The sequence below is a fragment of the Toxorhynchites rutilus genome, chromosome 2, assembly GCF_029784135.1.
Source record: "Toxorhynchites rutilus septentrionalis strain SRP chromosome 2, ASM2978413v1, whole genome shotgun sequence".
Classification (NCBI taxonomy): Eukaryota; Metazoa; Arthropoda; class Insecta; order Diptera; family Culicidae; genus Toxorhynchites; species Toxorhynchites rutilus.
In genome coordinates, this window is record NC_073745.1 from 23856938 (window position 1) to 23881974 (window position 25037).

The 25037-nt window shown below is 38.3% G+C and overlaps 3 protein-coding genes across 7 annotated transcripts in view; 2 read left to right on the plus strand and 1 right to left on the minus strand.

Annotated features, from left to right (window-relative positions):
• The window catches only part of LOC129764786 (uncharacterized), a 1146248-nt gene that overhangs the window by 364644 nt on the left and 756567 nt on the right, over window positions 1-25037 (minus strand). The window lies entirely within an intron of this gene.
• LOC129764791 (fasciclin-3-like) lies at window positions 175-1700 on the plus strand. 2 transcript variants are annotated; one of them, XM_055764279.1, is made up of 6 exons: window positions 175-309; window positions 372-486; window positions 546-757; window positions 820-1149; window positions 1208-1399; window positions 1466-1700. In XM_055764279.1, exons 1-6 carry the CDS (start codon window positions 270-272, stop codon window positions 1660-1662), a joined length of 1086 nt encoding a protein of 361 aa, XP_055620254.1. In that variant the 5' UTR covers window positions 175-269; the 3' UTR covers window positions 1663-1700. The 2 variants fall into 2 exon arrangements, with proteins under 2 accessions (XP_055620254.1, XP_055620256.1); XM_055764281.1 differs by having other exon boundaries at window positions 1211-1399.
• Window positions 22960-25037, plus strand: part of LOC129764788 (fasciclin-3-like) — a 262546-nt gene continuing 260468 nt past the window's right edge. The window contains exon 1 of one of the 3 annotated variants that reach the window (XM_055764272.1): window positions 22960-24227. In XM_055764272.1, coding sequence (XP_055620247.1) covers window positions 24170-24227 — 58 coding nt within the window. In that variant the 5' untranslated portion in view covers window positions 22960-24169. The remainder of the gene's footprint in view (window positions 24228-25037) is intronic. The other 2 variants (XM_055764271.1, XM_055764273.1) reach the window with 2 other exon arrangements.

The window sequence follows — 25037 nt, forward strand, 5'->3', positions numbered from 1 at the left end:
TTCTGTTTCTGAGGAATTTTGTAAATGTTTGACATTCGTGGAAAGGTATTATAAGTTCCGTTCGTTTTGTTGGTTAAATTTGGGCAAGCTTTTATGCCACTCTTTACGAGTCAAGATCGCAATCAGAAAGGTATTTAAATGTCAGTTGGTTGGCGCCGTCCATCAATCGGTCGAACATTGCCTGTTGAGGCAGAAGAATCGGAATCAATTTCAGTGGACAGTGAGTAATGTTAGTTTCAAACGAAGGTTAATCAAGCACTGTCCGGAAAATGATTAAATTAATGCTGAACATCTTACAGCTGATCGTAGGTAATTTTACAATGTATGGTATCCGGGATGTTAATCACAATGTCTCCGCGTATTTTCGATAGCTTGCGTAGCAGTTGAAGTGATAACTGAACCCAAGAGTTTGATCGTTTCCGTTGGTCAGCAAAACGTGAATTTATCTTGCAAAACTCCCGAAAGACAACCAATCGACTTCTGCATGTGAGTCTCCTCAAATCGTAGCGGTGATATCCAAATGTGAAACATTGTGAAACTTCCAGAGTGAATGTTCCTGGAGTTAAGGCGCCATTTGCCAGCAGCGAGAGACTTCCGGCGCCTGTTGAAGGTATTACTTTTTTTGGTGACGGGTGGAAAAAAGGTTCATGTGGTGTTACATTAGCCAGCGTCAAGCCGGAGAACGATGGGAGCTTCGAGTGTACGATTTCAATCCGGGGACAGCGGCACAAGGGATTGATCGATATTGTGGTTCAAGGTATCCCCTTCGTGATCATGTTACAAAATTCTCTCTAAATGTAAATAATTTTTGAACCGCAGTATCTCCCGAACCACCGGTAATTGAGATTTCCCGCGCCATAGATCACAGCGACGGAACATTCAACTATGGTCAACCACTCATAGCGAGATGCATCTCCAGGAATGATTGGCCAGGGGCCAAGCTCTCCTGGTACTTGAACGACACCCAAATCACCGATGGTTTGGGGGCTGTATTTTCGGAAAAAGTTGGGCGTCAAGTAATCGTTCAACAGTTCTTCCGTAAGTCCATAGCCATTGAGGACAACCGCAAGCGGTTGGTATGTCGAGCCGAACATGGATCATATCCCCGTGGGTATTCGGAGGTTTCGCTATCCATCAAGCTGAGAAAGTGTGAGTTTGAGTATCAATTATTCATTCATCTAACTTCAAAGAATTTCATTCTGTTCAGCAGCTAGTGATAAAAATGTGGTGAATGATAAAACTGCGGTTGGAGCCACAGTGATGCAATTTCCCAAACCACAGCTGATTCCCTCCAGTGATACTGAAATGATTAAAGACGCATTCATAGCGGGAACCGACGCAGTTCTAAATTGTATTGTGCGCAACGGAACGGGCGATGTTAAATTTATTTGGTTTCTAGGTGAGCTTTGAAATCGATTAAAATAGCGTGTTAATTTGCAAAGTACTAATATGTCTTCTATTTTAGATGATCATCTAATCTATGAGGGACTCTCAGCCCTCTTCGTATCTCAGGATGATAAGGGCAATGTGTCCGTGGCGCAGATTTTAAAAAGAAAGATGGAGCTCGAAGACAATGGAAAATCGCTGGTTTGCAAAGCTCGAAGCTCGCGATGGACTAACGAGACTAGACTTAAGTTCACCATCACTCAGTGGTCGAAATGATCTAATCTATTAAGAAATACACAAAAAAAATTGATTAATTCTTTTGCGTTTGTATTAAATTTGGGCACGAGTGTTCAAAGAGAGCAGATATACGACCTTTACTTAAAACCACATTTTATCTCATCGATAATATTTGAAATTCAGACACAGCGATTTCGTCACTTGGGTAACTCATAAAGCCCCTCGACTTTCACGATCGATAAAAGCTGCGCAACTAGTCTCGGACGAAGCATCATCAATCGATAAATTTTAATGGTATGTAGCGGTAGCGCTGCATTTTCATGAGCTTTCGGCGTCGCGCAACATAGATCTTGTTGCCAGCAGATCCCAGAGCGTGATACATTTAATGTACGGTAATAGAAGCGATTATTGTCAATCGAATTGAATGATACAATACCGTCTGTTTGAAAATATGGAAGCAAATATGTTTACACAAAAGTAATTTACTAACTAGGATGAAATTAAATTTGAGTAAGAATAGATTCCGCTTAATCTACTATGAACGTCATTATTTTAAGTGTAAATTTTTATGTTTGTTATGAATTTTTCATCTTTACTTTCAAGATACAATATAAGTTGTGTTACGTGATCCAACTTGATTTCTGGTAGAAAGTATCATTGTTGTACTTTTCAAAAACTCAACAAATAGAAGAGTGCACATAAACTCGTATGAGATGAAAAATTTGGCAAGTGCATTTGGCATTTGCGTTCTGAAATTTGTTGGAATTCGAATACATTTAATTCAAGAGATTAATTAATTAATTAATTTAAGACAATTAAATTAATATTTATATAATTTAATCTATTTATTTTATTGAATTTTGATGAGAAAATGATGTCAAGTCAAGATATTCAGATATCCGGATATCCAGACCGTCTTTTGTCTAGTACAGACTTTCCGCATTTTTCCCAGATTTTTCCAGATTTAAAAAAACTGCAATTAGGGTAAATTTACCAATTATGTCACTAACTTGCAGAAATTGACGAATGAATACTCGATTTTAGTTCAAAAGTATACAAAAGTATACCTTTCCTAGCAGTTTGAACTCTGCTTTTGGAGATTCTCACTGATATTTCGATGATCAATTGACAAAATTGTTTAAAAACGTGTTTGAAAATGCCACTTCCGTGTACCCATTATGGTAACAGTGTTCCTGAAGTATCGCAATAAGTGTACCTATTATGGAAATAGTCGGTGTCACATCAAAAAAAGACGGGTGGGTAATGTCGGGGACATAACAGGAGTGACGTAGGACTATACAAAGGGGACAGCTTTTGTTAAATATATATTTTAAATATATTGTTTCATTTTCTTCTCCTTCTCCTACGTATTTTAAATATATTGTTTTATTTTCTTCTCCTACTTCTCCTATCTACCTGAAAAATGGATTAGTTTACTGTTTACTCTTTATGAACATGTTGATGGTTCTGAAAAGAACCTTTGGTGTTGAGTTTTTATTATCACTCGATATTCCCATCTTGTTCGGTTAAACCTTCCTGTTTAGCTATTGGGTTTGCCACTCGCCACAGCTTTCACAGTTGGAAAATTTCTTCCCATCCAGCTTGTGACATGTTGTTCAGTGAATTACATTTAATGCGACGTTCCGGAGAAACACTTTGCCACTCACTGAAACTAATTGTTGCCTTGATGAGCGCCGAACCGAAGCTGCTCTGTTCTTGATGCGGGTTTCTGATTGTCGTGAGCAGCTTTGCAAGCCAACTCGAGCACTCCGACGGCCGAAACTCTATAATCGCTGTTGGGTATACTGGTGCTCCGGCACCAATCCGTTCGTCCTAGTTACCCTTGCGGAGCAATCAGTGAATGCGACCAACAGGGAACTGGAGACCTGCACGGTTCGAGTGAGACTTTGCCTTTCCCTTAACTTGTCCTCCTTTGTTACGTCCAGGATGCCGATGCCGTACAACCACACGGGTTTACGGTTTGAAAGAAAATAAGATATTTTTTTGGAGTCCGCGTGTTTTATACTCTAGCGGTACACACTCACAGGATAGAGACAAATCGGCAGACTCAGCCAGAGGGGCGAGTCCAACGAGGAAGAAAGGAAGGAAGGTATTGTATTATAGAGACTTTAAACTTTTGCAGTTCATTCGTCTCTAGCCTTGAGAAAGACCCTTTGAAAACTCTACTCTACTCTACTTCAGCGCTACCACCTCCGCCCTCTTGCCTTGAGAAAGGCACTCGATCCCTCGCCGTCCAGCTCGTCCAGCAACGATGTTGTCCAGTCGGTGTCCACACAGGAATGTCCAACGAGACGAACGAATGAGCGTTAAAAGAGAGCGATGGCAAAAAAATACATTCATTACGATTTGTTCGCTCGTTGGATTCACATGCAGGCTAAAAAGGGTCCTTTTCAGGATCACAAAATTATCTTCAATCTAAAGAGATTATTGTTTTGTTATCACTCGATATCCCCATCTTGTTCGGCTAAACCTTTATGTTTAGCAATTGCATTTGCCACTCGCCACAGCTTTCACAGTTGGAAAATTTCTTCCCATCCAGCTTGTGACATATTTTACAGTAAATTACATTCAATGGCACGTCGCATTACCACCACTCAGTGTCGGATTGGAGGTAATTTTAACCTGTAATTGAACATTTGCGATGACAGTGGTACAGTGTCGACTTTCAATGTGGGGTCATAATTTGGACCCCGAACTCTATGTTAACAAAAATGTCCAACTAAATATGTCGCATTACAGGTCCGTCCAATTAGCTAAATGTCGAGATAAGTGTAAATTACTGTACTTTCAATCCAGAAGCAATTTAAGAATTGGTGAAAATCAATAAGCTCAGAACAACTGCCAAATTCACATACTCATCATATCCTGGTAAACAAATTATGAAAAAATCAATTTGTGTTTTATTATTATTTTGGATATTGTTTTAGAAAGCATTGAACTGTATTTCCTAAACTCTTTTTTGGAAGGTTTAATGGCCCTGAAAAGCGCCTTGTTTTATGGAATGGTTGTTTTTGTCTTATCGTCGCGTTTTGCGGGTTTTCTTATCGTCGCGAGCAGCTTTGCCAGCTAACTCGATCACTTCGACGACCGAAACTATATAACGCCGACTAGGTGGACTGGTGCACTGGTACTAACGCGCTCGGCCTAGCTACCCTTGCGGGGAACTCCAGATCAACACGCTTTCCCTTCACTTTTCCTCCTTTACCATGTCCAGACATGGCTGCTTGTGTTGGTTTGTTGATGTGATGTGATGCAAAACGATGTGGTGTACGGTTTGAATGAGAATGATCGTTACAGCAGCGGAGCGGGATTTTTAAGCTGACTGGCTGGCTCGAGAATTACGCATGTGTGAGACTGCGACCAATGTTTCGTTCATTTTTTTCTTTTTCCTTTCCAATCGTGCTTCATTCTATTTCGCTGCTGCTCTGGTTGCCCGTTTTTGTCGGTACGATTTGAGGAGCACAAAATGGACCAATCAAAAATGGGCACATAGTGCAATTTGACAATGTTTGATATTTTACAATTATTCAATTATTTTTCTCAAGAAAAATGAAATGTTATTCGTTATGATAGATGCGTAGATATATTTCCTATCAATTGATGCAAAAACCTTTGCGATCTATTGAGAAATGCTCGAGTTATAAGCGTTCCAAATCTTGCATTTTTTCCTACTTGTTCAGTACCTAGATTTCCATTTCACCCCCTATATCTTCCGGTTAGACGTAGTCCTACGTCAAAACACTTGTCCATCGCTCCCAACTTATTCGCCACGTATGAAATCAGCAATGCCCACGCTAGTTACCATGAGCACTATCCATTTGTGCGCGTTGTTTGTTAAACTATCGACCACGAGGGTGTTTATATGCTGATTTCCCCCAGGTACCTTGAACTTGAAATACATGTCGGTGGAAACAAAAGTACTCCTACTTTCATGTATTTGCAATGCTGATTTCCCCCAGGCAGCTTGGTTTTGATGTCTCTGTTAGTGAACACACTTCGGTTGGAACAAAAGTTCCCTTTACTTCGATGTTTTTGCAATGCCAATTTCTCCGTATCTTCAATTTCGACCAATCAGAACGAGGTATTTCCGTTTCGAAATTTTTAGATTGTTTGATAATTAGTTTCATATGATATATTATTCCATCCATTGCGATGAATTGTTATGGAGTGCTCAGATCGATAGATGTAAATATCTCGTAAATCCATCATAACTGATCAATAATTGTAAATACATGAGCCGCCGCATATGTCGTCAATTTCAACCAATCAGAAGTGGATATTTCCGTTAGGATAAGGGTTGAGATTTTTCAATTGTTCGATAGTTAGTTTCATGAAATATATTATTTTATTCAATGTAAATTCAATGTGTTATGGAGTGCCGAAATTGATTGACGCAAAAATCTCATCAATGCATCATGAAATGACTGAGCTATAAGCGTTTAAAATTGGACAATTTCACGATGTGCTCGATTTTCGATTTTCAATTTGTACCCCTATATGTTCCCGAAAGACGTAATCCTACGTCAAAATCGCCAAAGAATCGCTAAGACCTTGTTTTAGATGCAATTTTGGATCATTTTGCTTCAGCTAAATTACGCCAGGCCAGATTTGACCAGAGAATAAGCGAAGCTGATAATAATATTTCTAGCCTTCTTAATATGACCAACCTGCTCGAAGTAAACATTGGTATAAGTGAGTAGTTTTCTAAAAATATCACAATCTCAAAACTAGTGAAAAAATCGAAACAAGTGGTATTGTTTGGGGGGCCATTTTCGTAGTTTGCCGGGGGCACTGTCTACCCTCAGTACGCCGCTGCCCCTGAAACATAACAAGTAACACAATCTCGAGCCGTGATTATTTCACGATGATGTTGTTCGAATCTAGAATCTCATCTTGTTCGAAGATATTAAAAATATACATACAACAAATATCGTAACGTAATCCTACGTCAACTATGTGGTCATGGTTCGGACACTACCCTACAACTTTCTTGGTTTTCCAAAAAAAAACAAAAAATAGAAAAAAAAACGATTTTTTCTCCAAAAAAAGATAAGAATGTCCACGCTTGTCCACGGAAGGGGGAGGGGGTGTCTAGAATCGTACTTTTTCTGTCCTCGTGTTATGTGGACAGCCCCCAACTTGTTTGCAATATTTATGGTAAGAAATCTAGCCATGCCTGTACAACGAACAATCACGCAACACACGATGCGTCACACGACATCCCTTCTACATCGCATTAGCCAAACTAGTCGCGTCACGCGTATCCGCGCTGCTGATTCGGCGTATGAAATCATCGAATTAAAACTCGTTACCGCAAATAATTTCCGGCTAACGGTTTGATTGATGAAATCATTAGAAAGCGATTTCAATTACGTTGGCCCCATTACTCAGAACGTGATCGTGTGACAAATAGTCGATCACACAGCTTCTCAGCTGCGTTCGTTCATGCGGATCATTTCATGCTAGCATCGATGCTTCCTCGATGTTCACTGTGAGTTCTTCAAAATACGTAGAGATACCTTGATGGGGTGGTGGGTTTGGGGGAGTACTTCCCCCCACAAAAACGGGTTATGTTTTATTTCAAAGCCGATTTTGGTACGTTTTATTTTCTACTCCCGGTGGAATATATTTTGACGTGCGAGTCAAAGGGAGAACAAAGCGTAGCATACATTAAACGGCCACTTTTCTCTGATCTTCTTACCGTGTTCGCTTTGCCAAGGGTTTTTGTTTCTTCTGTCCTCCAGAGACCCTCTTTACAGTCTGTTCTGAGGTGGACACTAGAGCGAGAGCAGAACACGCGAACAATGGCGAAGTGTTCGTGGGTCAACGCGGCGAAGCGGAGGGGTGGACAAGTGTGCAGTGTGTGGGTCATGTCATGCCGCGCAGTTTGGACACGAAGAAAGAGTCAGAGCTAACCGTCATGTTGTGTTCGGCTGACTCGGTTGGGTCTACGACGAGAGAAATCTGAAATGAGAACTTACTAAACCAGTTTATGACCCCTCCGCCCCGCAACGCTCGACGACCCGCGTTTACATCTCGCGCCTCCTGCCCCTAGGGTTCAGGTCTTCGCGCTCCGCTGGTTAACAGCAAAAGCAGTTAGCACAAAGTAGAAAACCTCCACGAAACTCGTGAAGCACAATAAAAAGCGAACTCTTTCTTCTTCGCTGCCAAGGCGGTTAAATCGGTTTTTATTTTCTTATGTTGTTATTCCTCTCGAAGCCGTTTTCTTTTTCTCCTTGACGATCACCTCTCGGGGGAAAAAGCGCGTCTTAACGTTTTCACGGAGCCCACAATGTGCTGCTTGTTTGTTTATTTACAAGAGTGTGCTTGCGTTGTGGTGGTGAGGCTCACCGATCAGAGTCGTTCATTTCCAGCTTCGCTCGTTTGCATCAATTAGTCCTGTTGATGGTGTAGCCTCTACTCGAGCCCCGTTTGAAGCCATCGGTCCGAAATGTTTGGTGGCCTTTCAAAACCGATGACGTCTATGCTAATGTGAGTATGCGGAGAGTGACCGTTTCACAGAGGGGGACCTCCCGAATTGGGATGGATTCGTGGATCGGTGCTAATTTTTGTCGCATCTGATTTACTTCGCTTAAAACACGTAGTGAAGATGTAGGATAAATTTCTCAGTAATAGCGGTACGAAACGATTATCATTAATCCGTATTCTGAAATACGATCGAGTTAAAACAACCGGAACGGATCACAATTTTGCGTTCTGAAATCTGTTCGATTCAAGTCCAATCAAGTTGTGCAAATGTGATAACCTTGTCACGCAATTTGAAATTGACGAGCTTCGTGTTGCATTTCTGTAAAGCGAAATTGATAATAAATATTCGAATCAAATAAACCACGCTTTCAAGATGAATATCATGAACGAAAATTAACATTTCGGTATCAAATAAGTGTTCTATGTAATAGAGTTGTACATTTTCTGCAAGTAGTGATCTTAAACAAAAATTGCGTCTTATGATGATTTTATAAAGATTTTTAAAAAAAGTTTAAGCAAAGTTCAGAACTACATTTTCAAACTATTTAAATAACATCAAGTAATAAGTAATAATAAGTAATAATTTTAATCAAAATGTTTACAATTTGAAACTGATTGATTAGAGTAAATATAGAGATAAAGAGTGAGATGCATGACGTGTTCGTGAATTTTTTTACGTTTGTTTTCCATCAAGGCAAAGTTGCCACATTTGCCTCTGTCGATTGGATTTGAGTCGAACGGATTTGTATAATTTTGTATAATGTAAAAATCGATCTCTATTGAATTGCGAAAATGATCTGTGAATTCGATATTGATCGAATTGCGATCGGATTCCGGAATATGGACGATAATTTCCGCTTACCCGAGGCTATTTCAGGGGTAAATTTAAAAAAAAAATCCAACCAATTGTTCTAAAATTGGGTAAATCTTACTGTCTTATGATTACTTTTTTTCAGTTTTTTTATAAGGCGATAAAAACTTTGAAAGACATACGTAAATCGTTACGCAAATAAAGAACAAGAACATTCTAACAAGATTCACAAAGCTATAAGGAGTGAACGAATATTTATTAACTCACAACTAGATGTTGCATTCCTATTTCTGGTTTTTCTTAAAAGGATGAAAAGTGTAATATTGAAGGATGGAAGGATGCATTATATGTTTTACAAGAACATCACGATTAATGGATGGGTGCACTGTACTTGCATTAAGCCTTTTGAACGGAAATGACGGTTCCAGCTTGTCATTACCTTTTCTGAAAAAAAAACTGACGTTATGAAGATGTGGTTAAAAGAATGAGGGATATTTTATGCGGAAGTGATAATGACAGTGTTGAATTGGGTGAATATGAACCGAAAATCTGTATAAATTAAAAAAAATAAAAACTAAAACAAAATTAAACCGTTTGCTAAAACAGTGCTGACTGAAAAAAAAGTCGTTCAAGGAGTCAATGAAGAATAAAACAAAAAAGTCACAGGAGGGTTGCGTCCGAGACACAACCGTATAGTTGACGTTGGATTCCGTTAGGCTATCTGTTGGTTTTGGATACGTTTGAAGAATTTTTTGATAATGATTTGGCCGTTTTGTTTCGTTGTTGGGTATTTTTTGTTCACTCCACCAGTCTTTACCTATTGATGATAACAGAAAGATTGTAAACCGTCTTTGGATGGTGCGAATCAGATAAAAGATACCAAAGTGGAACGTTATATAATGAAGACCGCCCTCTGTGATCCTAGACGATATGCCTCCTGTGTTATGTATGGATGAAACAAAGAAACTCACCAATTTAATATAAGATAAAGGGTGTGTCACATCAAATTGCATCACGGAAAAAAGTCTGTAGAAATTTAAGTTTTAGGAATTCTATCTTCAGCTTTCGCTTATAATCAGATAAGAGTGTATAGATCACGTTGGTCAATTTTTCGTAAATTTGTAAAAATGTCGTCGAACGAAAAAGAGCGTCGTGAATTAATCCTGTGCACTCATTTCGAGAATTCGGAGTTGTCACATCGGGACATCGGTAAGATGCTGGGAATCGTCCAATCCACGGTCAGCAGAGTACTAAAACGATACTTCGAGAACCTAACCATCGACCGGAAGGTGAAGAACGGCAAAAATGGATGCTCCGTCAGTGAAAAAGATCACAAGCGCGTAGTAAAGCAGTTTAGACGTGATCCGAGAAGTTCGGTCCGGGATGTCGCCAATAAGCTGAATTTGTCAAGTTCATTCGTCCAGCGGACCAAGCAGCGGGAGGGCCTGCGTACATACAAGGTTCAGAAGGATCTTAACCGCGACGAAAGGCAAAACATGGTGGGGAAGACGCGAGCCCGGAAGCTGTACACCGAAATGCTGACGAAGCCGCATTGCCTGGTAATGAACGACGAAACCTACGTCAAAGCGGACTTTCGTCAGCTGCCGGTCCTGTTGTTCTTCTCCGCAGAGGACAAATTAAGCGTTCCGGAGGAGATTCGCAAGCAGAAACTATCCAAGTTTGCCAAAAAGTACATGGTGTGGCAAGCGATCTGCTCTTGCGGAAAGCGGAGCGCCCTCTTCGTGATGACCGGCACGGTAAACGGGCAGGTTTACCTTAAGGAGTGCCTACAGAAGCGCTTACTACCACTATTGAAGCAGCACGAGGGCCCGACCATCTTCTGGCCGGATCTCGCTTCGTGCCACTATTCAAAGGACGTGTTGGAATGGTACGAAGCCAACGGGGTCACCTTCATGCCAAAGGAAATGAACCCGCTCAACGCGCCGGAGCTTCGCCCAATAGAGAAATATTGGGCGATTATGAAGCAGGCCCTCCGGAAGAACCCAAAAGTTGTCAAATCGGAGGCGGGCTTCAAGGGAAAATGGATTTCTGTTCAAAAAAAACTACAACCTGACGTTGTTTTTCCGTGATGCAATTTGATGTGACACACCCTTTAATTACTAATACCAAACATAATTATATTTTTTTCTCATCAGTATAAACATGTTACTTTAATATAGAGAAAACATATTTGAAATGGAAAAGGTAATTTTCTTTTATAATTTATACTTTCTGAGTGTTTATTCATCCCAATGCGAATTTTAATTGGACTAACAACACCTAATACTATATGTAGAGAACATGGGAAATCACTTTTCTAATATTTCTTCACTTTTCCAATTTTTGTCGAGGTATAAACTTTCCTTGGGTGAAAATGAACACAACAAAACAGACAGCTTAAACGAAACGACCCGTTCCCGCTCGAGACACCTTGGTTTTTATTTATTTCTTGGTTTTTATTTATGAAAATTGAAATAAATTGTTTCATATATCAAGTCATTTTTAACACAACTGCTACCATATACAATTTTACACATACACTTGTGCTAAATTTTTCACAGTACGAAGCAACCAACATTAAAGTACCAAATTTAAATTTTATTTGCTAGAATTCATCGTATCACTGATACCTTACTTGCAATATAAAAATGCCCCCGACATGCATATATTTGCAATGTCGATATCCCTCGGGAACCTTGGTTTTGATGTCTCTGTTAGGGAACACATTTCGGTGGGAACAAAAGCTCCCCCTACTTTCATGTATTTGTAATGCCGATTTCTTCCAGGCAGCTTGGTTTTGATGTCTCTATTAGGGACCCGCTGCATGTATCGTCAATTTCGACCAATCCGAAGTGGGTATATCCGTTAGGATAGGGATTGAGATTTTTCAATTGTTCGATAGTTAGTTTCATGACATATATTATTTTCTTCAATAGCAATAGGCGTTTGAAATTGGACAATTTCAAACGATTTTCGATTTTCAATTTGTATCCCAATATGTTCCCGCCCGAAAGACGTAATCCTATGTCAAGAACTTCGCCAATTATTTCTGTCGACCGCTGGCCGTCTCACCCTAATTTCTCCCACTATTGTTCAAGCATTTCTTTGCATTTGTTTATTGCGATCTCGATTTAAGCCCCTTTGGGAATGCTTCACGCTATTTTGATTTGATGAGCTGAAGTGAGTAAACACTACAATTACAGTATCCAATGAGAGAACGAGAAGATTGTTGATTATGATCTTTTGCGTATTTTCATTACTGCACAGTGAAGAGCAGACTAGTGTTTATCTAGTTATTATCAACATAATCAGAGTTGACCTTCGTCAGTTCCTCTAAAGTGATGTGATGTCGAATATCAAATTGAAGCTATCATCTTCCAAAGATTAGAAAACGTTGTACATGTTCTGAATGTACAAAAACAGAGTAAACAGAGTAAAAGTCTCCAAGAATGCTAGTGTCGGGTCGATTTTCATACAAACGGTTTGATTTAAAAACAATTCTACTATCGTTAGAGAATCTGTTGTAGATTTGGTGTGATTGAAATGAAAATGTTTAGACTTTCTCATCAACGTATTTTTTTTCATGGTGTAAAAGAATTATTTCAATTTTTCTTTACGATATAGTGTTACTGTAATATCTTTGATCGGCCTCTCTCAATTACTCTTGTTGTAAGTGGGTTCAACATGATGGATTTCCCAAGGTAAAATCTTCTTCAGGAAAGCGTTTGGCTGAAGAAATCGTTTTAACGTATTAGTTCCGTTCGAGCAGTAAATGCTTACTGTTTATTTCACAGTCGGGGTTCACTATGGCAAGTGATGTGACCATGACTCCGTCAAATGAAACGAAATTCCGGAAATTGATACCAAAAAAAAATGTTTGAAAATTGGTCAAGGATTTTTTATGCTATCCAAAGACGTAAATGGTAATCTGAAGATTCAATATCTTGTGAGTAGGACGGGTGGAGTAGTACCAGACATGGAGCTTGAATTTCTCCGCTTGAAGATCTGCTTTGGAAGCTAATGGGAGGCATCACAGCGATATACGTTATCAGGCTTCACCATGTGCTCATGAACGGTTTTGATATCTGTAGTAAATCAGCTAACTCACGTGTTGAGTATCGATGATTATTCTTGATCATCGTCTCGATTTAACCAACATCAATGGCGGAATGAATCATCCGAAAACCCGACTATATGAAAAGTAATACCTCAAACTGAAATCTCATGAAGAAATTCTGTATTCTGACATTTGAAATCATTATTATCATACTTATTTGATTCTGTAATTCATTTGGAATTCTGTAAGCATTTGGAATTCAGAATCCATAATCGGTAATTTTCTGTGTTTCAATATTTGAATTCTTAACTATTCATGAGCACAAACACCTGTACTTGAATTTGGAATGGTAAATGTCTAATTTGAATTCTTTGATCCGGAATTAGTATAGAAACCAGGAAAACTGATTCTAATGTGGAAACTGCATTATTGCAAACTCAAAATATCAGATTTATGACTGGAGTCTCGACTTTATTTTTTTTTACTGCTTGGAATTTAGAATTGCGCTATTCGGTATTTGGAAATCTGAATCTGGGGTCTTTTACTTCAACACTGTAATCCAAAAAAAGAATTCGAGATTTCGGAAATCAGGTTTTTAAAAAAACAAATTAAAAAAAAAGGAATCAGAAAGGTGAAATCCATAAACTTAGGATCCGACATCGAAACTTGTACAGGGAATCTTCGATATAACGTACCCTCGTTATAACGTACATTTTACCTCGATATAACGTACACATTTCCAAAGTGTAAAGGAAAATTTTTTTCAATATTTTTTTTCTGATGGAACAATGGATTATCTGTATTGTGATGCTAAAACAAGTTTTGTACCTTCAATCAATCCCGAAATACAGCTGGTTTTGTGATTGCGGGTTCTAAATGAATCAATCTTTGATCAACAGTACGAAGAGAAACATCATGAGAAAGGCTGGCTTCGTCTTCTGATTGAAGTTATTCATTAACTTTACTAAAACAGCAACACAATAATATATTATAGACTACGTTTGTTAGTACTTTATTATGCTTCGATATAACGTACAATTCGATACAACGTACAATTTTGAAAGTGAAATGTACGTTAATTCGAAGTTTACCTGTATCTTGATGTTAAATCTTGAATCTAATACACACAGAATCAGAAATCTTAATACTGAATTTAGTCAGGAATACGAGTCAGATATTTCAGTACTAGACCTAAATATTCATAAATTAAAAAAAAAATCATAGCTCCATTTTGGAGAGTCTGACACCTTCACTATATGTAAAAGATTGTAGCAGTGTTGCCACACGTACAGATTTATCTGGAAAGGTACAGATTTTTTCGTTATTTTTGGTACAGATTCTGTACGGTACAGAGTACAGATTTTCGTCAGTAAGTACAGATTTTTTCCGCGAGTGTAATTTCTTACATTCGAACAAAGCAACATTAAGGTACATGGCGACATTTACGCCGCAGTATCGCTTGGAGCGATTACTTTAATATTCTAATTAATGATAGTACGCAATCTAGATTCAAAAAAACTATGTGTAATGATTATAAAACAAACGAATGACTTGCAAATGTAATTATAGTATTGGTGGTAAATAAATGAGTATTTTTTCATGCTAATAAAATAGATTTTTCTCTACAACGAATATTTTCGATGGTACAGATTTTTGGACGAAAAAATACAGATGAGAATGATTTTTAACCTCTCTGGTACAGATTATAATGTGGCAACACTGCTTTGTAGGATTGAAAGAGTTTCTGACTAAAAAAAATAAAACAGCTGGTGTCTTCCACGATATAACAGTTTTTGACATGTAATTCAATTTTTGAATAAGATTTTTCAAAGAGTATTGTGTATTCAAAATGCTATCTTTCCTAAATAGTCCTAAGTTATTTTCCAACAACTTTGCCTTCATATTTTCATCAGACATTTTGATTTCGAGTTACGAAGATCAATGATTCTGCATACCCCCATACAAAAAAATCAGTCGTAAATAAAATTGTTCATGCAATAATGAAAATTGTGACCAGTAGGTACCTACCACCATATGTACAAGGTTTCAAAAAAATCGGAGAGGGTCGCGGATATTTGTTGTTGGAATGACTTGTAAAATTTTAAATACAGTTCGTTTATTTGTTTCTTTGTTTTTGAGAGGCTTCAAACTTAGCAGTTCATTCGCATCTAAAAATACAGTTCGTGTTTCAATATATTTTAACCGTCTACGTTGACTTACTGGTACCTTTATGTTTTACAGGAGCAGTCTCTAAGTCCATAGATGATGATTTCAAAAAACAAATTCATTAACGAACGATTGATGTTTGTACCATTTCATGATAAAGGTTTAACTCTTAACTAAACACAAACTGGCGATGATTCCCAGCGCTTTCAAGGTATAACTCTAAGCTTTGCAGGCTGTTTCATTCCCTGGTTTACGCACTGAAAAATGTGTTTAGAGAATGACTTTTGCGGAGTCGTATCGGTTATGAACGCGGGATCTCATGAGCCACAATCCATCAGATCGTATTGAAATTCACGATCTGGAACGAAATTCCTTTACGTTTGATGTCTGGATTACGATGCGTCTCAAGCGACAAAACTATGACAAAACGACATGGGTATACTTCAGAGTCACCAAACGCTTTTACTTCTACTTCTTCTAAATTTTTTTCTTTCGTGTTTCGTTTCATTCTGAAACAATAACAATAATAAAAAAAAGAATTGAAGAAAATTTCGTAGTTCTACGTAGTTCATATTGAGTTCTACTCAACTGAAAAAAAATAATTATTGAGTTCCACTCAATATGACTATAAGCAAAACTGTGATCTAGTTTGGAAATTAAATCTTTTTTAAAATTTATGAAGACTTATCTATTCATTTAATAGATACTGGGTGATCCACTTCTAAGGCACTTAAAGGTGGTTCATATTGGATACCTATGTATTTGCTCTGATTTTGCTCGAAACTCGTATATTAATTTCTTTTCGCAAAAAATCCAGATATGAAAAGTTCACTCTTAGATTTTATAATTTGGGATTAAAGCAGATACTGGAAATTCTGTTTTTTTCGTCGATTGTTGTGTTTGTATTTTTTTTTAAATTCATTACTTTTGAACCTCTGGACCATGGTGAAAAAAATCCAAAATGAGAATGTTATCGAAATCAGAAAAACCTGTCTAAAAAAATAATATCTGAAAAACGAACTAAAAAAACGAAAAGTCTTGCAAAAAATATATAAACAACATTTTGTTCTTGATACCTGAGACCTGAAATTTTAAGATTGTTCGGTCTAACATAGGATATTTATAGTGCATTTGAATATTTCCATAGAAATTTTACTCAAATATCTCTGATAATATATCGGAACCCAGGTTGTTTAAGCCACCGGAATGCAAAATGGTGCATAATGGTAAAATTAAAAATTAAAAAAAAGTTTTAAAAATCTAAAAGTATCTAAAAAGAAACTAAAAGCAATAAATATACGAGGTTTGAGCAAACACAGAACAATTTGTTGATACACTGAAATATAATTGATATAATGAATAGGGGCTTCAGATTCTGGACTGGTCAGCTTGTTTACCAGATCAAAACCCTATCAAGAACTTATGAGAAGTGATCGTACGAATAGTAGATGCAGCTTACAAGCAGTATGAGTGAATCGAAGAGCTTAAATGAGCAGTATCCTTTGCGTAGAACGAGATAGACACTACAACATGGCGCAGCTTGTTCAAAACCACCCCGAGTGGGTTATTTGAACTGATTGAGAACTAAAGATGACCTACGAATTGGAATCTTATTGTAGTTCATGTAAAATTTACGTTAATTTTGTAAAGGAGTGATAGTTTTTCTATCAGGTTCTATAGTTATGAAACACTGGAATTTTTGGTTTTTTAATGTTTCGCACCTGAACACAGCAATAAAGTTCGAATGGCCAGTCTTTCAAATGAAGATAGTTATATCCTACTCTATATACTTCAATTCAACCGACTTCTTACATATTTCTGGAAACTCAGAAAAAAAAAATTAATGGGCTTGCTACATATATAAGTCATAATTGCTACATATATCAGTTATGATTTAGTATTTATTAATCAAATCTTCTACATTTTCCTTTGGGTGAGTATGGCTTTAAATTTTTGGAATACGCCTTGGATTTCATTTTGTTCACGATTGTTCACGGCCCTTATCTACTGGTTTGAATCGGCGATTAAACTCTTCAAACCGTATAACAGTTGTTTGAATCAAATTTCCACGATTTCGAATCATAATGTATGTTTCGGATCATAAAAAAAATATGTCCACAAAAAGGAATTTTACGTGGCATTCTTCCCGAAAAAAAAACATTAGAATACGGTTCTGTTGGAAATGATATTTAATACTTTCAGCTGTTCGATGAAACTTTCTCATGATCCTAAACAATAGAGTTACACAGCTTCAAAATCTCGATTTCGAAAACGAGAGAGTGACGCTGGAGTGCAAGGTTTTGCACGTTAATACCTCTTTACCGGCTGAATGGAGCAGTATAATAATCACTTCATCCGAAAGATAAAATGTCAATGAGTTATATGATTGTCACTTATTGGTCCAAAGAATTGTTTCAATAGCTTGAAAATTGCTTTGAAAGCAAGCTATTGAAATCATCATTGCTCATTGATGATGATTGGTGATCGCAATGTGTTCCCGAACATGGACGCAAAATCTAGGCACCTGGAGAAACCGTCATAGCGAATACATGCAAGCTGCGACTTCTTTTGCTCGCTTGCATGAGTGTTTGGGAAACCACAGCGGACACATGCAAGGCGTGAGTACTTTTACTCGCATCAGTTTCTGTTCTGCTTTCGCATGGAACAGTCATGAAAAATTGTTTGCGTGTGAATGCGTTCAAACGAACGAATATTCGCATTTACGCATTCGACTTGGTGTTCCCGTGATGCAATCCAATTGACGAATTTACGCAAAGCTGAATCAGCTCATGCGACTCCTACATTAGAGTTCAGAACCACAAAAGTGATGTTTGTTTATTCTACGCACTGAAAAGCAAGATTCGGTCGTGATTATTCATTTTATTTCTATTTAGATTTATTTCAACCATTAAATGTCTTCAGTATATGGTAAGATAGTTAGGGCTTTGTATATTTACGATGATTTCAACACGCGATTGGATCAAAGTCACTGATAATCTTCGAAAATTTTGAGTTGGATAGTGCATACAGGTTATGAATACTGTGGATAATGGTAATGAAATCGATATCATATTAAGTTGGATTATATCATTGATAATGAAAGGGCCGATACCAGAAGGATTTGCAGTATGTTTAGCGCAACACGTGTGTTTAATCGTTGTAGTTCATGTTTCGATTTCCATCTGTCTCGTGCGTCCCTTAAAAAGCTCTATTCTGTGACACTTGTGTAATAGTTAGATGTTGCTCGTAGTAGAAATAGTAGCAGTTGTAGTAATAGCAGTAGATTTATGTTGATTAGGGCAATCGTTAGGCCTGTTGACATTTATAAATAAATAAATTTGACAAATTTGACAGAAACACAGGCTCATCGTTTATCTAGTTGAAAAAAAATTATGTTACAACACTTATACCAAGCCATTCTTCAAAATATACATACCACATTGTAAAATGGCGATTCTCTAACATTTTTAGCGTAGAAAGAATACGTGAAACCGGGAAATTTGAAGATAAATTCTGATTTTTCTAAAAAAATTTAACGACCAAAAAAACAAAACATCATCATTTTATTCGCAGCGCCATCTGGTTGTAAATCTAACGCAAATTCGTCAATAGCATCAGTTTCTGGTCTGCTTTGGCATGGAACAATCATGAAAAATTACCACATCACGAAAAAAAAGAAATGAATTTTATGCAAGGTTATAGAGACTTTATTATGTTTTCACCGTGAAGTGGCGCCCTCAGTTTCTATTATGCGCATGGAGTGATCATGAAAAATCTCGTGTTATTCTCACGAAAACAAAAATGAATCATGTATCAAACATCTTCAGTTGCTTTTACAAGGCCACTCAAATTCCATCGGTTCTTTTCGGAACCACCAACAAGTTCGAAAGAGTTGAATTTTATGTTAATAACAATTCCATATATAGAGCCATATAGAGCCAACGGTAGTCCTACGTCTACTTTACGGTTATATCACAGATATAACCCATTTCTTGTTTTTTTTTTTAATTTCAATATACACTCTGTCCAACTTCTATAAGACCAGGTGATAATCCTGCTGCTTTGTGTAATTGTAAACAAAAAACGCTTCTATTTATATTCTAGTGTATTTGTATTGGTAACTATCATATACTGCATGATTTGCATATATGTGTGTGCAAGCGCTGAGCGTAAACAAATGTTTTTTTTATTTATTAAGTGTCATGTTTCTATAAGACCGGTTACGTTTTCCGTTGTTTTTAGTTATTTTAATTAATAAATCTGGAAAATGCCGAAAGGAAAATTGCTCACGGATAGAGAAAAAGGACAAATCGATCCATTTCACCAAGAAAATGTTGGAATTAGAGAAATTGCTCGTCGGATTAGACGACCCCATCAAGTAGTTCTCAATTATTTGACGAATCCTCAAGGATACGGTAAAAAGAAGAGAACTCCACGTAAATCGTAGATCCCTTACCGGGTTAATCGGGAAATAGTTAAAACAGTTTCGAATACCTCAAAATCACTTATGAAAATAAAGCAATCTTTGAATCTAAATGTTTCACGGGAGACAATTCGTAAAATTTTGGTAATAAGGCCTTACATAAAGAGGGCTAAAAAGGTTAAAGCTCCTAATCTTACACCATCTCACATCGAAAGACGTCCGAGTTTTGCCAAAGCTCACATGAATCAACATCACGACAAAGAACGTTTTCAAAAGAATACATTTTGCTAAATACCATAACGAAAAGTTCATCAATTATTTTTTTTACTTTTAACTTTGCTAGGTTATCTTCAGTGACGATAAAAAAGTTCAATTTGGATGGTCCTGATGGTTTCAACGGGTACTGGCGGGATTTACGGAAGGAGGAACAGTATTTTTTAACCAAGAATTTTGGTGGAGGCTCGTGCATGGTTTGAGGGGGATTCTGTGCAACCGGAAAGCTCGTGGTGACTTTCACATCATTCAAGGATTACATACATGTTCTGAAATCCTCTATCCTACCGTGTTTGCGTGGATATCGTCACAATAAATTCACATTCCATCAAAATAATGCTACTATTTATACCAGCAAGGAAACTAAGCAATAGATTAAGGACCAAAAACTTAATGTTTTGAACTGACTAGTTCGCTCTCCATACGCAGAATCTACTCTGGAGGGAAGTGGTACACCACGTTTGAAGAGCTCAAGGTCGCAATTTTGGAAAAATGGAAAACTATCGTGAAATCCGTATAGAAAAATTTGATACATAGTATGCTAACACGAATTTTCCAGGGTATTAGCGCAAAATGGCTAGGTTGCCAATTATTGACATGTAAATCAGGCAATACTTTTCATTTTTTTTCATTTTTCATTGATAATACATACGAATTTTGAATTGGTCTTATAGAAACTTGACAGCTGAAATTATCATATTTAAGCACAATAAATAACAAACAATTTTTAACGAAATTGACGTTAAATATACTTTATTCTAAGCATTCTACAATGTATGAATGTATCTTGTTGAAATTCGAACTGTTTGTGTTGTAACGAAATATAATCAGGGTGATCTTATAGAAGTTGGACAGAGTGTATGATGTTTGCTACTCAAAATAACAATGTCTAAATATCATCGTCTGAATAATTTTAATTGTAACAATTGTTTTAAAAGAAGTAGCCAAAATCACTTACATTGGAATATGGTGCTCAACAAAGTTGTGGTCAATGGTCAACTTTCTAGGGAAAATAACATTTTAAATGCACCATTAAGAACGTATTAAAATATTAAATGTTATTTCAAAAACTCTTAGATCTTAAAAGACACATTCCACCGACATGATTTTTTATGTAGATTTGATTTTTCACATTACTTTTCCTAAACAGGTACGACTTCGAAGAGTGTTAGATGTAACACCACTCGCCGTAAGATTTTATGTAAATTAGAACAGTATATTTATCTATATCTATAAAAATGGATTTCTGTCTGTCTGTATGATTCTCATGGATTCGGAAACTACAGAACCGATCGACATGAAAATTTGTATTTAGGGGTTTTTGGGGTCGGGGAAGTTTCTTGTGATAGTGCGAGCCCCCTCCCTCTCGCTAAGGGGGGCCCGCCATACAAATGAAACACAAATTTATACATAACTCAAGAATTAATCAAGCAAGTGAAACGAAATTTGACATGTGGTGGTTTTAGGGTGCAATAAGTGATTCTATGGTAGTTAGACATTCCACCCCCCTCTCTAAGGGGGTGCTGCCATACAAATGAAGCATACATTTCTGCATAATTCAAGAACTAATCAAGCAAATGGAACCAAATTTGGCATGTGGAGGTTTTAGGGCGCAAGAAACATTTCTGAGGTGGTTCAACACTCCTCCCACCTTTCTAAGGGGGTCATAGAAATGAAACACAAATTTCTGCATAACGCGAGAACTAATCAAGCAAATGGAACCAAATTTGACAAATGGAGGTTTTGGGGAGCAATAAACGTGTTTATGGTGATTTGACACTACTTTCTCCTCTCTAAAGAGGGGGGAGGGTGCTGACAACTCGAGAACTAATCAAACAAATGGAATCAAACTTGGCATATAGAGGTTTTAGGGATCGATAAATGTTTCTATGGTAATCCGATACTCCTCCCCCCTCTCTAAAGGGGGGCTCCCATACAAATGAAACACACATTTCTGCATAACTCGAGAATCAATCAAGCAAATTGAGCCATATTTGGGATGTGAGGGTTTTTGAGTACGAGAAATGTTTCTATGATAGTATGACGCTCCTTCCTCCTCTGGAAAGGAGAGGGGGTCCCATAAAAATAATGCACATATTTCGACCAAACATATTCCAACCTAACATGACAATTCAAAATTTTCTGAAAACTCTGAAGGAAAATGAGAAAATTCGAAAAATTCAATTCGCATGTGTTCTAAAGTCACATATTGACAAGTGTTGTTAGTCCATTTAATGTTTGCGTTAACGAAATTGATCTTTGTTCGAAAGTGGAAATGGATTTGAATGTGATGAAACGCACTCCTACATCTTCTTCTTTCCATATAAATGAAAATGGATCGCCGAATGTGTTAATAAGAGCAATACTCGAGAAAGGAATTGTCCGATTTAGGGCTGTTTTCATTCATATTTCCTGTATCAAATATTTATTCCATGTAACGGAGAAACATGTTATGTAGTGGATGTTTGCACCTTTTATAAAATAGTCAGTCTCAATAAAAGTTAATATGCCTAACGAAGATACATTTCCATTGCCCATGTCATGAACTTCAGGGGAACAGCACTGAACTCGGGTTCAGTACGCCCCACAATCCGTGTCTTTCAGAGTCCAGAGCTGCTGCTGCTCACACACAATCCACTGGACGCGGCCACAAAGCCCATCTCATTACGCCTCTACTGCTAAGGTTGCTCCGGTGGTGAGACCATAAGACACTCATTCCATCACAGTTTTTAATGTATTTTTCCTGTCCACTTTGGACGCTGGCGCGTGAGTGGCTTGGGAAAGGGACACACATGAAAGCAGGTAACGAACCTTCACGGTGAAAACGCTAATAATAATGACGAAAGCAGGTGGGCGCGGCATTTGTATTAGTTTATTTGTGCCCTTTCCCGTGCCGGGCGCTCCTGACGCGAGCGGTTCCCTCGCCGTTGCGTTGGTTGGCCGTTGTCGATATGGTTGTGGTGTGTGGAAGGTGGAATATCATTACAATCTGGTATGTTTTTTTTGGTATTCATATACGGTTGGCTGCCGCTGCCGTTGATAAGTGTGTACATAGAGACATCGAACAGCGTCTACGGAGCGTTGTGGGAGCGACCGGCTGTGGTGGTTTGAGAGCTTGTGGTGTATTTTACCTGAGTTCAGTCGGGCTTTTATTGTGTTGTTCAGCGGCGGTCAGTACGCACACGGAGTTTTGTCGTTTCATTGATTTACTCAGCCAACGGGTCATTGAAAGCTATAGAGGGAGGTTTCGTCCAGCGCCGGTCGGTGAAATTAGAATTTAATTAGTCTACAATCTCGACGCCTCTGGTTCGCTTCTCAATTACCGCAGAGGACCTGGCAATACGCCCAGGAGTGGAAGGATTTCGCCTCAGTCGGCAAGTGACGTTGGAGTGGCAAAGGTGTCATATTCGCAAGTTGCGCATCATAGCGGTTACCTCCCGAACGTGTTGTGTTGCATGCGGCTAATGTTGTGTTGCACCGTGCGGTGTGAGAGATCTCTCAAAGGTGAATCATTCCGTTGCGCGGTGTACTCACCGATTTCGTTGGATGACTGTCGGTGTGTCGGTGTGCTCATGATTCGTTGCTTCCTCCAGTGAGTGTGTGAGTCGCACCGTTCCGCCTGAGTTAATCTGAGCTCGCCTCGAGAGGTTGGCTTAAGTACGCGGCCGCTAGTTCACGTTCGAGCGCGAGAAGGAAAAGTGGCGGTCTGCTGGAGATCGAACGACACAACGACGCGGTCAAACCCTCCGATTCAACAAGTGCCCGGATCCAAAGCCCGCGTTTTGGGGTGGAAGGATATCCTTTCCAAATTGTGTGCGTGAGTGCTTTATTCGCGTTAAATATATTTACTCCGAAAACAAGATATTAGAAGAAACAACAATCGACCCGGTTTAAAACGTGTTGCTCGTTTTTTTTTTACCTCAAATCCGTCGTTCATGGGAAGCCTCTAGCCCTCGAAAGCGCGCGTGAAACAAAAAAAAATCAAGAAAAATATTTACTTAGGAGATGAAAGTGTGAAAACAGGATGCTGTGAAAGTGAGTGAGGCAAGATCGTGAAACAGTGTGCGCTACTGCGAAGGAGAAACAAGCTTCGAAACAAGAATCCCCCGTCGTTGTTGCCACGAGTGTGTGTCCAGCCCAGCAACCGAAAGGAAGCCGTTTCAGCCGAGGTTTCACATCATTGAGGTTGAGGACGAGAAGACGCAAGTGAGAGCAAGCGCGCGTCGTCAGTTCTGCCGAGGCCCCACTTCTTTTGGAGTGTATCGAAACTAAACCCGAAAACAGTGCAGAAAAAAAACTCAACAAAATGGTAGACAAGCAGCAGTTCTTCCTGCCATGCTTCATGCTGTGCGCTATTTTCTCAGGTAATTATCGATCATTTCTTCCGCGATTTAAATATTAATGGATAATTGGTGAGTGCGGATCGCGCGCGCACGCTTTCGGTCGGGAAGTACACTTTTTTTTTGCTTTGATGTTTTAAAAAGCGAGAGTGGATTGTGGCTTTTTTTTCGGTTACAACTTTCCGACCGAGGTGCCATATATTTCGTCACGTTTTGCAACGTTACGATCGTTAATCTTTCACAATGCATGTTCCGTCATCCGTCAGTGCCGCAGCGGGGCGCGGGTTTTATTCTTCCGGAAGCGTTTCTAACGGCGGGGCTGTGCTTTTGGGGCCTCCTTCGAGAGTGATAAGATAAATTGCTAAGTGTGCCAAACATACACACACACGCACTTCAAAAGGTTGTGATGACGAATCGTTGAAAGTTGCACGTTTGCGGGAGATGTAACCACAATGCTAATGTTGTACAATTGAAGATATATAGCACCTTCGAAAACATTTTTTGTGTGCTGTAACTGTAATGGAACAAACAGAAAGCACATTGAAATTGTGGAAATGGAGAGGTGATGTATGACGGGTTTCGCGCTTTTCGACTGTCGATATTACTTGGCGGAATTTGTTGTTTGTTGACTTCTAAAGCTTCTGTCATTTGTTACTTGGGTACTAACACTGAGTGTATAGGCCAGAAATATCACTCTAATATCTGGAATGATATATGTCACTGTTTAGAACCATTCTTCCGAGACGTTCGTTCCAAATTCAAAATATTTTACGCAACTTTGATTGTAATTATTTGTCCCAGGCCCCCTGAAAGTTACCATGGATACATAAGGTG

Coding starts and splice junctions, on each gene's coding strand:
- LOC129764791 (XM_055764279.1), top strand. CDS start 270: ATGATTAAATTAATGCTGAACATCTTACAGCTGATCGTAG. Junction 310..371: donor CATCTTACAGCTGATCGTAG/GTAATTTTACAA, acceptor TATTTTCGATAG/CTTGCGTAGCAGTTGAAGTG. Junction 1,400..1,465: donor TAAATTTATTTGGTTTCTAG/GTGAGCTTTGAA, acceptor CTTCTATTTTAG/ATGATCATCTAATCTATGAG.